Raw genomic sequence first — 13,848 nt, forward strand, 5'->3', positions numbered from 1 at the left:
GGTCTGAATGCCAGAGCAGCACCAGGCCCCTCTGATGACGAAGAGTGGAATTGTGGTGGAAGGGCCAAATGAAAAAGTGAGTCTTCTCAATATGTAGATCCCAATGGAGCAGCAGAGTATTTTTTTTAAGGTAAACAAACCCAGAGAAGATCAGTTACTACTTGCCAGCATCTCATTGAGACTCAGATTTCCCAGCTGGTGAGAGTTCCTGTGAGGCATTACAAGGAAACAATAAGAAGAGTTTCAGGAATAGTTGGGAACTCCCTGAGACTGAAGGGAAGTCTACCCATATTCCCATCTCAGAAGATGTCAGGAAATTAAAAATTAGTTGGAATACCAGCAGAATCTGATTCTATTCCATTTGCACCTCCCTGATCTGAAGGTGTTCACCTTAGTCTGGGCTGGAATTAGAGGTCGCTTGTCTTTCTTTCTTCCACAGGAAGGTCTGTAAACTGAAAGCTTTATCTCACAAGGCCTCCAATTTAAAAAAAATCAAGTGAAAGATATATCAGAAGGTTTTTTTTTTACAATAAGCAGAAGTGACATGGAATGCTACTTAGTCATCTCAGAAAATGGTCCCTCAAATTATGGAACTATCCATTGTGACAATGAGGTTGTGGTTTTCTTCAGCAACTTAGCATCAGGTCGTACGTACTCACCTGACAGGAGCAGACAGAACACCGATCATCTCTCAAGGTCCAGACCTGTCTGTTACGCTTTAACCCTTCATCATGGGGGCAGTCTCCAGTGCAATGCTCACCAAAAGGACACCGGCAGTCAAATCCCCCTTCCAGGTTCACACAGACCGAGTCATTCCAGCAACTATGCATTCCTGTGGCACATTCATCGACATCTGTGAAGAGTCAGACACGGGATTTCAAGTTGGCTTACAAGTCTGGCAAAAGGTAACATTTTAAAGCTAAAATAAAAGCAGATGCTTGAGATCTGAAATAAAACAAAAAAAAAGTGCTAGAAAAACTCAGCAGGCCTGTCAGCATCTTTGGAGCGAGAAACAGAGTTAACATTTTGAATCCAATATGATCCAATATCCTCGGTCCAAAGAAGAGTCCAAAACGTTAATTCTGTTTTTCTCTCCAAAGATGCTGACAGGCCTGCTGAGTTTTTCCAGCACTTATTGGTTTTTGTTAACATTTTAAAACTGACTTTGACAGCAATTCCATTAGGCAGCATTCACTTTTCCTCAGGTCATGTCGTGTGTGTGTTCTCGGTTGTGTGAATGAAAACAAGTCGCACTGTGTGGCAAGGACAAGGCCATGCCATTAATTTGTACACTGGCTGTGTTAATTAATACATTACAAGAATGAGTCACAGACAAATTCTAATCAACTACAAACTAAATCAATTAATTTATGTCTTGTCAAGCACTGTCCAGAACAGGTATGGTACACCATTTCACAGACGTGAGTTAATTCTTCAGCCTTCAAATAATTAACACCTTCTAGGTCGGCTCTTAAAATACAATCTAAATGTAGAGTTACCTGGTATGACAGCTTCATTGTGTAAGGGACTGAAAAACACGAAACCAGTAAGTTGAAGCGCATTTGGGACCATCTAGAATATCTGAATAATCAGTTTATCAATTCAACCATCAATCTTGATTGTTTTAGGCTCTGCAAACCACTCTCTGCACTGGAACAGCCATGAGTAAGACAACACTGAAACAACACAGGAGATAATGCTCAGAAATTCAAAAACTGGCCATTCTTAATTGGGTGCAAACGAGTCGGTATTAGTATGAAGATAGGTAGGGTTGCTCAGAGCGACAGATAATTGTGCAGCAAAATCGCTGTTTTAGCTGCGAAGTTCAGCTCCAAAACTCAGATGTTTAGGGCACAATGTTGAAGATATGACAGGTACTCAGGAGCACCTATTCAATACACTGTGCGGAAATAAACACTGAATACATTAGAGTGAAATTTGTGACTTATTCTTTCTTATTGACCTCCACATCTCTTACAAACAGGGCATACAATTGCATCTTTCGATATCATGAAGGAAGCAGCATATGTATGAGTGAAAATTTCCATCATTTCATTCCAGTTTTAGCTAGCCTCCTGAACACTATCTCCACTCGCTACATGAGATTGAATGAGCTTTTTGCAGCTTCTGAAGGGAATATGGCACTCTTTCAGTAAAAGACTCATCAATGGAACATTCATTGTCAGTTTTATGCAGCATCTCTTTATGGAATTAGAGTCAAAAGTACAAGCAAAACTTCTGGCAGTAGACAGAGAACCACCCAGACGGTACATATTTGAATCCAAATACTGACTACTCTTTATACTCAACAATCGGATATAAAACAGTCTTGCCAAACCGGTTACATAGAACTTTGCATCAGGGATTTGTCTCTTTATCATGAAGAATACCTTCTGCTTCCAGCATGAAACTAGGCTGACGGCATTCAGCGAGAATTCTACAGTCCAAACAGTTCTGATCTACCAACAGAAAGAGTACAACTGTATAATGAGCAAGACAGTAAAAATATATCATATGGCAGTTTAAAAACATATGAAGTACTATCTGCAAAGGGTCGTAACCTATTTGACCAATTTCAGGATGCCTCGAACTTGATTTAAAATGCCATGCCTGCTTTCTTCTCTGAGCCAACAGTTCCCAAATATTAATCCCATGTTTGAATCTGACCTCACGGAAGGTGGCCCTTTGGCCCATCACATCTGTGCCAGCTCCCTTTATCCAATTCTGATGTTGTTTTCTGGTGACTTCTGGTTGGGCCAGTTGTTCTGAAGCGCAAAATAGTTTGTTCTACAAGTAATTGCAAATTCTGCTTGTGGTCCTGTATTTTCTCCAGGCATGTCGCAATAGTCAACAGAAGCAGTCCGTGTCCAAGTGCATCAAGGCCTGGACAATATCCAGGCGTGGGCTGACAAATGGCAAGTAACATTCGTGCCACACAATGCCAGGCAATGACCATCTCCAGCAATAAAAAATTTAACCATCATCCCTTGACATTCATGGGCATTACCATCGCTGAAACCTCCACTATCAACATCCTGGAGGATACCATTGACCAGAAATTGAACTAGACTAGCCCTATAAATACTGTGGCTACAAGAGCAAATCAGAGGCTAGGAATTCTGTGGTTAGGAATTCTCCTGATTCCCCAAAGCATGTTCTCCATCTACAAGGGCACAAGTCAGAAGTGTGATGGAATACTCTCCACTTGCCTGGATGAGTGTAGCCCCAACAACACTCAAGAAGCTTGACACCATCCAGGACAAAGCAGCTTGCTTGATTGACATCACATCCACAAACTTTTCCTCCCTCTACCACTGATGAACATTGACAGCAGTGTGTACCATCTACAAGATGCACTGCAGAAACTCACCAAGACTCCTTAGACAGCACCTTCCAAACCCACGACAACCATCATCTAGAAGGACAAGAGCAGCAGACGTATGGGAACACCACCACTTGCAAGCTCCCTCCAAGCCACTCACCATTCTGATTTGGAAATATATCACCGTTCCTTCACTGTCGCTTGGTCAACGTCCTGGAACTCCCTCCCTAACAGCACTGTGGGTGTACCTACACCACAGGGACTGCAGCAGTTCCAGAAGGCAGCTCACCACCACCCTCTCAAGGGCTATTAGGATAGGCAATAAAAACTGGTCTAGCCCGTGATGCTCACATCCCATGAATGAATAAAAATAAGTCAGCAAGGCTAGATCGGGATCTTAGCTGCATTATTCAACAAGGTTGCTCCTGGAATTTGAACAGCTGATGCATCAGAATGTGAGAGCTTTGAAGAGAAACTGTTGAAAATTAGATCCGAATGCCTGATTGGACAAACCACAGCCCGTGATGCGGAATTACATCATCTTGGATAGTGAACTGAGTACACCGCTGCTTGCAAGGGCCAAAAATATTTGAACTCTTGGAATGTAATCAATTGTTGCAGACCCCCTGGAACCCCTGCCGCCCTACGGAACTCCTTCCCCACACCAGGCCCCTTCTCCCCCCAAACCCCTTCCCCCTTCCGGACCCCTTCACTCTGGAACCTCTTCTCCCTTCTGGGCTCCTTCACAACCGCCCCCCCCAGCCCCCAACCCCCTTCCCACTCCCCCTACCCCTTCTCCCGGCCTTCCCTCCGCTTGGTCCCTTCCCGTTCTTGACTCCCTCAGGCACCCTTACTTCTTCTGCCACCCTTAGTCCTTCCCACCTCCTGACTCCTTCCTCGAGCCTGGCTTCTTCCTCCAGCCTTACTCTTTCCCTCTTCCTGGCTCTCTCAGGCACCCTCACTTCTTCCTCCAGCTTTACTGCTTCCCTCTTCCTGGCTCATTCCTCCACACTTACTTCTTCCTCCACCCTTACTACCTCCTCTCTCTGCACTCCTTCCTCCGCTCACCAGACACCCTTCCCTCTCCGTACTCCTTCTTCCCCCTGGATTCCCTCCCCTCCCTTTCCTCCCCCGGACTCCTTCCCCTCTCTGCACTCCTTTCCCCCTCCAAACTCCTTCCCTTACACCTTCCACCCCCTTACACCTACCTCCCCAGTTGCCATCATCTCCCCCCCTGACGCCCTCCCCACAAACCTCACTCCCCCTTAAACTTTCATTCCCCCCTCCCAACCACACCTCCCTGACATCTTCACTGCCCTCCCAACTTCAACCCCCCAACACCTTCATTTCCCCTTCTCCCAACCTCACCCCCTCAACACTTTCGTTCCCCCACTTCCCAACCTCATCTCCCCAACACCTCTTTCTCTCCCAGTCAATCCTAGACCTCCCTCTCCTGCCCACTCGACCATCTTCTATTGTAAGCATCAATGGTGACTTTCCAACTTCCATGAGCTGCATCACAATAGGGCCTAGCCCATGAGAATCCACCCAGCCAAGCTATGGACATTCCTTCAGGATCCCGGTGCTGTCGGGCTCCAGCATCTTCTGCTCCTCGGATGTCTACGATGTGAGCAAGACCCTGGTGGCAAGTCCCAACTTCTCCACGTCACACTGTCAAGACGTGTTCTGCGCCGCCGTGTTTTTTTTTTATTCACTCACAGGATGTGGGCGTCGCTGGCTGGGCCAGCATTTATTGCCCATCCCTAATTGCCCCTTGAGAAGTTGGTGGTGAGCTACCTTCTTGAGCCGCTGCAGTCCATGTGGTGTAGATATACCCATAGTGCTGTTAGGAAGGGAGTTCCAGGATTTTGACCCAGCGACACTGAAGGAACGGCGATATATTTCCAAGTCAGGATGGTGAGTGGCTTGGATGGGAACTTCCAGGTGGTGTTCTAGCTGGTGGTGGTCGTGTGTTTGGAAGATGCTGTCTAAGGAGCCTTGGTGAATTCCTGCTGTGCATCTTGTAGATGGTACACCCTGCTGCTATTGTGCGTTGGTGGTATGGGAGTGAATTTTTGTGTATGTGGTGCCAATCAAGCAGGCTGCTTTGTCCTGGATGATGTCAAGTTTCTTGAGTGTTGTAGGAGCTGCACTCATCCAGGAAAGTGGGGAGTATTCCATCACACTCCTGACTTGTGTCTTGCAGATGGTATAGGCTTTGGGGAGTCATTGTGGCATGAATGTTACTTGCCACTTGTCAGCCGAAGTCTGGATATTGTCTAGGTCTTGCTGTATTTCCCGCCAACATTGGAGGACAATCCAGTGGGTGGGGGGGGGGGGGGGATGAGTCCAGCAGGCTGGCCTATAATGATGTATTACAACGAGGTTCCTGACATTCGATGGCTGGGAACGTGGCCCGCCATCGACAGGCTGAGCAGATGACCGCAAACTGCCATGAAACCAATTTTTGGCCTTCTCGCCATATTGTTCACTCGCCACTGACCAGGCCCGATGCTGATGGGCTGATGGGCACGGAAAATCCTGGCCACTGAATCAAAAGCAGAATTCTGCCGAAGCTGGAAGTCTGAAAAATAAACAGAAAATGCTGGAGACCCTCAGCAGGCCAGGCAGCAGCTGTGGAGAGAGAAATAGAGTTAACATTTCAGGTTCTGAAGACAGGTCATTGCCCTGTAACATTGGTTTCTATACTTATGGGGAGACAGGGAGGGTGTGGGGGATTGGGGAGAGGTTGCGGCCAAATGAATCCGCCAAACTTAACGGCAGGACCTCATTATCAGTGACTTTCTCCATTCCCTGCATAAATTCCCAAATTGACAATCTGGCTGGCTGCCAGCGGGGAGTACCAGCAGCAGGAGGCCACAAGTGGAGGCCATTGGGATAGTCTCCAGCAACTGGGAGTGGGGAAGGTGAGGTTTCAGGGTTTGGGGTTGAGAGGGGGTCGGAGAGGGCGGGTGAAGTCAGCCATGATCTTGCACGAGGGATAAATCACACTTAATGCTTGGAGAAAGAGAAATGGTCATGGCAGGACAGAGGTTGGCAATCATGGCACAACAAAGACAGCGACCATGATTAGCAGAGGGGAAGCCAAAGGCTTCCATGAGGGAGCAGAGGGAGCATTCCTGTTCCTCCATGCCCACAAGGAGTGCTGTCAAAGACATCTACCTTCTTGAACTAGCAGCCCCACCTTTCTTTCACTGCTGGTTTCCTGACTTCTAAGAAACACATGCAGCAAGTGCTAAATTTAAATCGTGCCCCCAATTGCACAGTGGGAACTCAATTTTAACTTGCTAATGAAGTGCCCTGTCTCTCCACATCAGGATGCTTCTAAACTTGCCTGTGTTAAACTGCAACAGGCGATAAGTGGCAGGTTGGAATTTTGTTCCTTATTTTTATTTTTAATGCCCACGCCGACTCTCCCTTGCTCATTTTGGTGGGGTTAATGCTGAAGCCGTGAGCTCTTGCAGGAGGTTATTGACAGGTACTTTCGGCACTAAGGAGCCTCTGAGGTGGCCACAATGGGATCATAAGCTACAATGCCAGTTTGGCCTGTTGTACCATACGAGACCTCCTTTTACAAAAGGCTTTAAGCATGGGCTAGAATGGCCACCTTAACAATTGGTAAAGCTCTAATTGACAATTAAGTTGGTTCCTAACGATCGTTAAAGAGGCTGCACTCCATTTAACTGTAGATTACCAACCGCTCCAAGAAGTGACCAGCTGAACAGTAGTAAACAAGTTATTGCTGAGCATTTTTTGAACGATTTAAAACCATGCTTCATGCTCAATGTTCACTTGTTACTGGAAATAGAAGGACCACACTGTGTTTTAAGACAACTTTGAAACACATCAGGCGACATTCTGGGACATTTTGTCAGGACTTCAACAACATCTGAACACCATCCTTCCTGGAAATTCTTTGAAGACTTCAGCCGAAAAAAGTGAGCTCCGTGCTATTCTAACTTTTTGGAGATCGTACAGGATTGCTTAGCTCAGTTGGCTAGATAGTGAGAATGCGATGTGGAATGATACAGGTTCCTGTCAGGATTAAAGGCAAAGTTAACAGGCATAGGGAAGCTTGGTTTTCAAGAGATATTGGTGATCTGGTTAAGAAGAGAGAGATGTATAGCAAGTATAGGCAACAAGGAGCAAATGAGGTACTTGTAGAGTATAGAAAATACTAAAAAAGGAAATCAGGATGGCAAAAAGAAGATGTGAGGTTGCTTTGGCCGATAATGTGAAGGTAAACCCGAAGGGTTTCTACAAGTATATTAAGAGTAGAAGGATAGTAAGGGACACAATTGGTCCCCTTGAAGATCAGAGTGGTCGTCTATGTGTGGAGCCTCACGAGATGGGGAAGATCTTAAACAGTTTTTTTGCATCAGTATTTACTCAGGTAACTGGCATAGTGTCTAAGGAAGGAAGGGAAACAAGCAGTAGTGTCATGGAACATATAGAGATTAAAGAGGAGGAGGTGCTTGCTGCCTTACAGCGAATAAAGATAGATAAATCCCCCGGCCTGACATGACATTCCCTCAGACCTTGAGGAAGACTAGTGTAGAAATTGTAGGGGCCCTGGCAAAAATATTTAAAATGTCCTTAGCCACAGGTGAGGTGCCAGAGGATTGGAGGGTAGCTCATGTTGTTCTGTTGTTTACAAAAGGCTCCAAAAGTAAACCAGGTAATTACAGGCCATTGAGCCTGACGTCAGTAGTAGGTAAATTATTGGAAGGTGTTCTGAGACACCGGATATACAATTATTTGGACAGCCAATGGCTGATTAAGGATAGTCAGCATGGCTTTGTGCATGGTAGGCCGTGTTTAACGGTAGAGTTTTTCGAGGAGGTTACCAAGAAAGTAGATGAAGGAAAGGCTGTGGATGTTGTCTACATGGACTTTAGTAAGGCCTTTGACAAGGTCCCACATGGGAGGTTAGTTCAGAAGGTTCAGACACTTGGTATCCATGGAGAGGTTGTAAACTGGATTCAAAATTGGCTGTGTAGGAGAAGACAGGGAGTGGTAGTGGATGACTGCTTCTCAGACTGGAGTCTGTGACTAGTGGTGTGCCTCAGAGATCTGTGCTGGGACCATTGTTGTTTGTTGTCTATATCAATGATTTGGATGATAATGTGGTAAATTGTATCAGCAAGTTTGTTGATGACACTAAGATTGGTGGCGTTGTGGACAGCGAGGAAGGCTTTCAAAGCTTGCAGAGGGATCTGGACCAACTGGAAAAATGGGCCAGAAAATGGCAGATGGAATTTAATGCGGAAAAGTGTGAGGTGTTACATTTTGGAAGGTCAAACCAAGGTAGGACGTACACAGTAAATGGCAGGGCACTGAGGAGTGCGGAGGAACAAAGGGATCTGGGAGTTCAGATACATAATTCCCTGAAAGTGGCATCACAGGTAGACAGGGTTGTAAAGAAAGCTTTCGGCATACTGGGCTTCATAAATCAAAGTATTGAGTATAGGAGTGGGGATGTTATGGTGAGGTTGTATAAGACATTGGTGAGGCCAACTTTGGAGCATTGTGTGCAGTTCTGGTCGCCTAACTACAGGAAGGCTATCAGTAAGATTGAGAGAGTGCAGAGAAGATTTACTAGGATGTTGCCGGGTCTTAAGGAGTTGAGTTACAGGGAAAGATTAAACAGGTTAGGACTTTATTCCTTGGAGCATAGAAGAATAAGGGGAGATTTGATAGAAGTTTAGAAAATTATGAGGGGTATAGACAGAGTAAATGCAAGTAGGCTCTTTCCACTTAGATTAACATGAGAGGACATGGCTTTAGGGTGAAAGGGGAAAGGTTTAGGGGGAACATCAGGGGGAACTTCTTCATTCAGGGAGTGGTGAGAGTGTGGAACGAGCTACCATCTGACGTGGTAAATGCAGGCTCACTCTTAAGTTTTAAGAATAAATTGGATAGATACATGGATGGGAGAGGTCTGGAGGGTTATGGACTAGGTGCAGGTCAAGGGGAATAATATTTCGGCACAGGCTAGAAGAGCTGAATGGCCTGTTTTCTGTGCTGTAGTGTTCTATGGTTCTATGGTTCTACCACTCCGCAAAAATTACTCTTAATCAACAATTTTGTGCTAAACCAGCAGGTGTCCGTTTTAGCATCTGCAGGCAAGTTTAAATCATGGTAATCACCAATTAACCCCCAAATGTTAGCTAGGAGCACACTTTTAAACATGTGCATCGTATTAGAACAGTACTCACTTAGTGGCTGATTTCATCCTTTGCCCAAAAGAACCCTTTGTTTCTCTCTCCACAAATGCTGCCTGCCCTGCTGAATGCTTCCAGCATTTTCTACTTTTATTCCATCTCTCACTGCTAGATACTGTATGCAACCTTTTATGTGCCAGGGTAATGCCTGGTATAAATGCTGGACCAGCAGCAACATCATCACTGGAATGGCCAGCACAAGCTCAAAATTTCATTGAAAATATTTGAAGTACTGGGTGTGCAGGTTGGACCTTTGAAGGAGCATGGAATTGTTTCAATTACATGTGAAAACTTGCTATACTGGAAGTCACCAAGATCTTTGCCTTGATACCTTGACCAGTGTCCAGAACATAGAGGTATGTTTGCACATTCTGTCCTTTCACAGACGGAATCTCTAGATAATTTAAAATTGGGGTCTGAATAAAAAAGCCAATATAAAATTAGTTCTGTGAGCTGTCATTGTTGCCTGGTCCTTTTGTAGGCCTTGCTAAAAACAGTAGAATATGCAACATATAATAATTATTGATTTAATACCATAAAGATTCCTTTCTTAAGCACATTGGATTATATTAAATACTGTTAAGATCTCAGCTGATGTTACTACTGAACAAGCCAAATCCCAGGGTGGAACCCAGCTTGAAAGATCCTAACTTTTATTTTTGGTTTGGATGCGTGGAGAGTGGCCACTGAACAGGGTTATAGCAGTCAGCTGATGAACTCTTAACAAAAGAACAGAATATTTATTAAACAAGTGTCATGAAGCTATTTAATCTATATAATATTATTGGAAAGTATTTTTCTTTTAAAATAGAGGTTTAGTCTGTGGGTGTGTCTTAACTGGATCAAAGTTTTGGTGTTTTGATGTGTACTAGTTTTGATTCTCTAAGAGAGATAGGGTGTATTTGCATTTTTTTGAATAGAGCATTCAAGGAGTGGGGTGAAAACTGACACCTTTCTAGCAGATACCAAGCAATATATTAATATTACTAATAAAATTAGTACAATGAAAGGGGTTTTACTGTTAGAAGAGGCTGGTGATACAATGGGCAGACTTTTACAGTCGATGAGCGGGGGCGGTGCCCGCTTGCCAACGTGTAAAATGACACGCGGTAACATTGGGTGGGCATCCTGACGTCACTGCGAGTTATTTAGATTTTCAGTTCGGTGGGCGCGCAGCCAAATTGGTTGCATACCCACCAAACTGTCAAAGGCCTATTAAGGCCAATTAAATAGTAATTAATTCAATTAGCTGAGCTTAAGGTTGGCGGGCAGGTGAAGAACCCTGGCGGCCTTCACATTTTTCACGAAGCCTCAACCACGGGAAGGATGAGGTTTCATGAAGTGCTTTAAAAGTCAATAAAAATTAAAAAAAAATTCACTCACATATCCCAGCTCATGTGACACTGTCACATGAGGGGACATGTTTTAAAAGTTTTTATTTCCCTTTATTTAAATTTACACATGTCAAATCGATCTCCCTGAGGCACAGCATCATGCTGGGCAGGCCTTAATTGGCCCGCACACATAAAATGGCTGCACATCCCTGATCGGGGGCGCCGATCGGGTTTGCGCCCACCCTCGCCCGCCCCTGCACAACCCTCGTGAAGGACGGGGGGGAAATTCAGCCCATTGAGAATTTACATTCAGTGGGTGGTTGTAGGTATAACTTCAGCAGTTTTGTGTGTGCAGAGCAGAGGCAATGTAAGATCAAAGCCTGTAAACCTACCGCTGTGTTTGTAAGGAACCAAAGCGAAAGGGAACTTATTTTGAATTCATAAGGTGAAAAGGCTTTGCCTGGTGTCTGGTTCAGTCAAAGTTATGATATTAGTAATTTGAAGCCATGTGTATTTTAACCTATATAAATGAATAAAATGTTTCATATAGTTTAATGTAAAACCTCGAGAACTGGTGGTCTGGTACCTGAGTTTAGAGTCGCGCCTCAAACATAACTTAAAATTATAGGTTATGACAGTTGTTTTAATAACTCAGCTTTACCAACTACATCAGTTATAACACAAGAAAAGATGAACTATATTACAATACTCCTTCACCCACAGATATATACAGATCTGTAAGGGTAACACAAGTTACAAAAGCTAACTTTATACTCTAATGTTCACAGTGAGTACACAGTCCATGTAAACCAATAGGTGACCTATGGTCAGACACAGCACAGTCTGAAACCAATTGACAGGTGCCACCACTTTGAGATCTCTCATCAACTCTCCCTAGAAGCTTGTCATGCCGTGAGCAACCAGTGTCACTGAAATCTATCTTTTACATGAGGGTTTCCAATCTCCACTCTCGAAGAACTCACTCTGCAATCTTCTCCCAAACAACACTTCCCTGCAGACACCTTCCACAATGGTCCACTTCCAGGGTTTCAAACTCTCCTTCCAATGTTCCTCTCCTCTGGATCACCACGTGGATTCAAGCTTTCTTCCACTCACTCTCTCTCACTGACTCAGCCGTGTCAACAGAACACCACTGCTTCACATGCTCATAGTGAAGAGCTGCAGACCTTCAGCTGTCTCTTTCAACCTTCTGGCTCCTTGCAAGCTACTTTTGCTTTAAGTCTGCTTCCTGCAATGTTCTTCTCTTTAAGGTTGTAGTTTGGAGCCTTCCTCTATGCTCCTCACTTTCACTTCCACAGAACAGGACCTTTTCCAGATTCATGTCTTTGTCCTTTGACTAGGCTGTCCTCTTGAATCTTCCCTGTTCAATTCCCCTGGATTTGGGGACTTTCTTCTCTAGGTTTCTGGAAACTGCTTCTCCAGTTCCTTCTCCTGTGTCCAGCATCACCTGGCAGCTGGCTTCAACTTTAGTTTTGGACTTGCTATCTGTCCCTCTGCTGTCCAGGGTCTCTGGAATCCTGGCTTCAACTGAACTGAACCTGCTTTTCTAGCTCTCTGTCCGTGTATGTGTGCATGTGCGTGTGTGTCTCCCTCTCTGCAACAGCACAGTTTTTTTAACCTTGTTTTAACTTTCCGAAACTACTCACCCATTACCCCGCACCCCCATCTTGACAACCCATTTCTCCATTTTAAGGGTCATAAAACTCATTAGGAATGCAGGTATACAAACAGAGCTTTCGACCTGCTGTCTCCACTCAAAAATGAAACTAGATCCCAGGTTTCATCTTTAAACTCACAGATAGAAAAAAATATAAATTGAACTTAAAGATAGACCTTATTCCCAACATCCACAAATACAAATATAACTTACTTAAACTATCTCTATTTCCTAACAATACACTTCAGTCTATATTAACGCAAATAAAACTTGCTGATCAAAATAACCAGAACTGGATTTGCCAGTCACTACCTCACTCCAAGTTAGATTGGAAAAGATAGTAAAATCAGACAGCGAAATCACAGCCACATTCTCAAGTAATCCAGGTGCAAGAGTTCAGGTCCCACTATGACACTGAGAACAGTTTTTCTTAAAGCTAGAAATAAAAAGGTGGTTTTTAGTAGTAAAAAAAAGTGCCCACGAAGCTGTCAGAGTGTCATCCAAGCCTAATGGTTCCTTACCTTCAGGGAAGGGCACCTGCCATCCTTACCCGGTTTAATTTAGACTTGATTCAAATCCCACACCATAGAGTTCCATTCTTAAATGCCCTCTGGAGTGGTCCGGCGAGCCATTCACTTGTTCAGAGGTCCCTGCATCGCATGAGTTAATTTTTTAAAAAGATATCAAAATGGTACAAAGTTCCGTTCACAAGTGAACACTCTAATATTATTTTAAAGCTCCTATCAGCTGCCATTTTTTTTTCTTCCTTTTTGGTTAACTGAGGATATAGCATGAGGCATAGTGTCAAAGTCAATATCCAAAAATTAAAAAAATTAGAAAAGCGGACAAATTAGTGTGAATTTTAGTTCAAAACAGGGAAGGATGACGTGGTCCAGTTTGAGTGAAAGAAGAGTGGCAAAATGTACACCTGAAAACAGATCACATAACAAGTCCGCCAAGAAAGAAACTCAAATCCATCAGCAGCCTTGAGTGATGGTGGGAGGGACTGTTTCCCCAGTCATTATACGGCTCCACTTAATGTGGGGATATACAGTCCTGTTAGGGAACTGGATACAAGAAAAATCACACAAGTTTAGTGGTCCAGAAGGAAGCCATTCAGCCCATTGTATCTGCACCGGCTCTCCAAATGAGCATTTGACCTAGTGCCATTGCCCTGCCTTTTCCCCATACACCTGCATGTTGTTTCTATTCAAATAATCATCTAATGCCCTCTTGAATACCTCAATTGGACCTGCCTCCACCACAATT

The 13,848-nt window shown here is 44.3% G+C and overlaps 1 protein-coding gene across 6 annotated transcripts in view; it reads right to left on the reverse strand.

Moving 5' to 3' along the window:
- Nucleotides 1–13,848, reverse strand: part of LOC121283444 (protein kinase C-binding protein NELL1-like) — an 839,758-nt gene that overhangs the window by 29,449 nt on the left and 796,461 nt on the right. For all 6 annotated transcript variants that reach the window (XM_041198022.1, XM_041198019.1, XM_041198018.1 and 3 more), the window contains one exon: nt 660–853. In XM_041198022.1, coding sequence (XP_041053956.1) covers nt 660–853 — 194 coding nt within the window. The remainder of the gene's footprint in view (nt 1–659; nt 854–13,848) is intronic.

Source organism: Carcharodon carcharias, chromosome 10 (assembly GCF_017639515.1).
Source record: "Carcharodon carcharias isolate sCarCar2 chromosome 10, sCarCar2.pri, whole genome shotgun sequence".
Lineage (NCBI taxonomy): Eukaryota > Metazoa > Chordata > Chondrichthyes > Lamniformes > Lamnidae > Carcharodon > Carcharodon carcharias.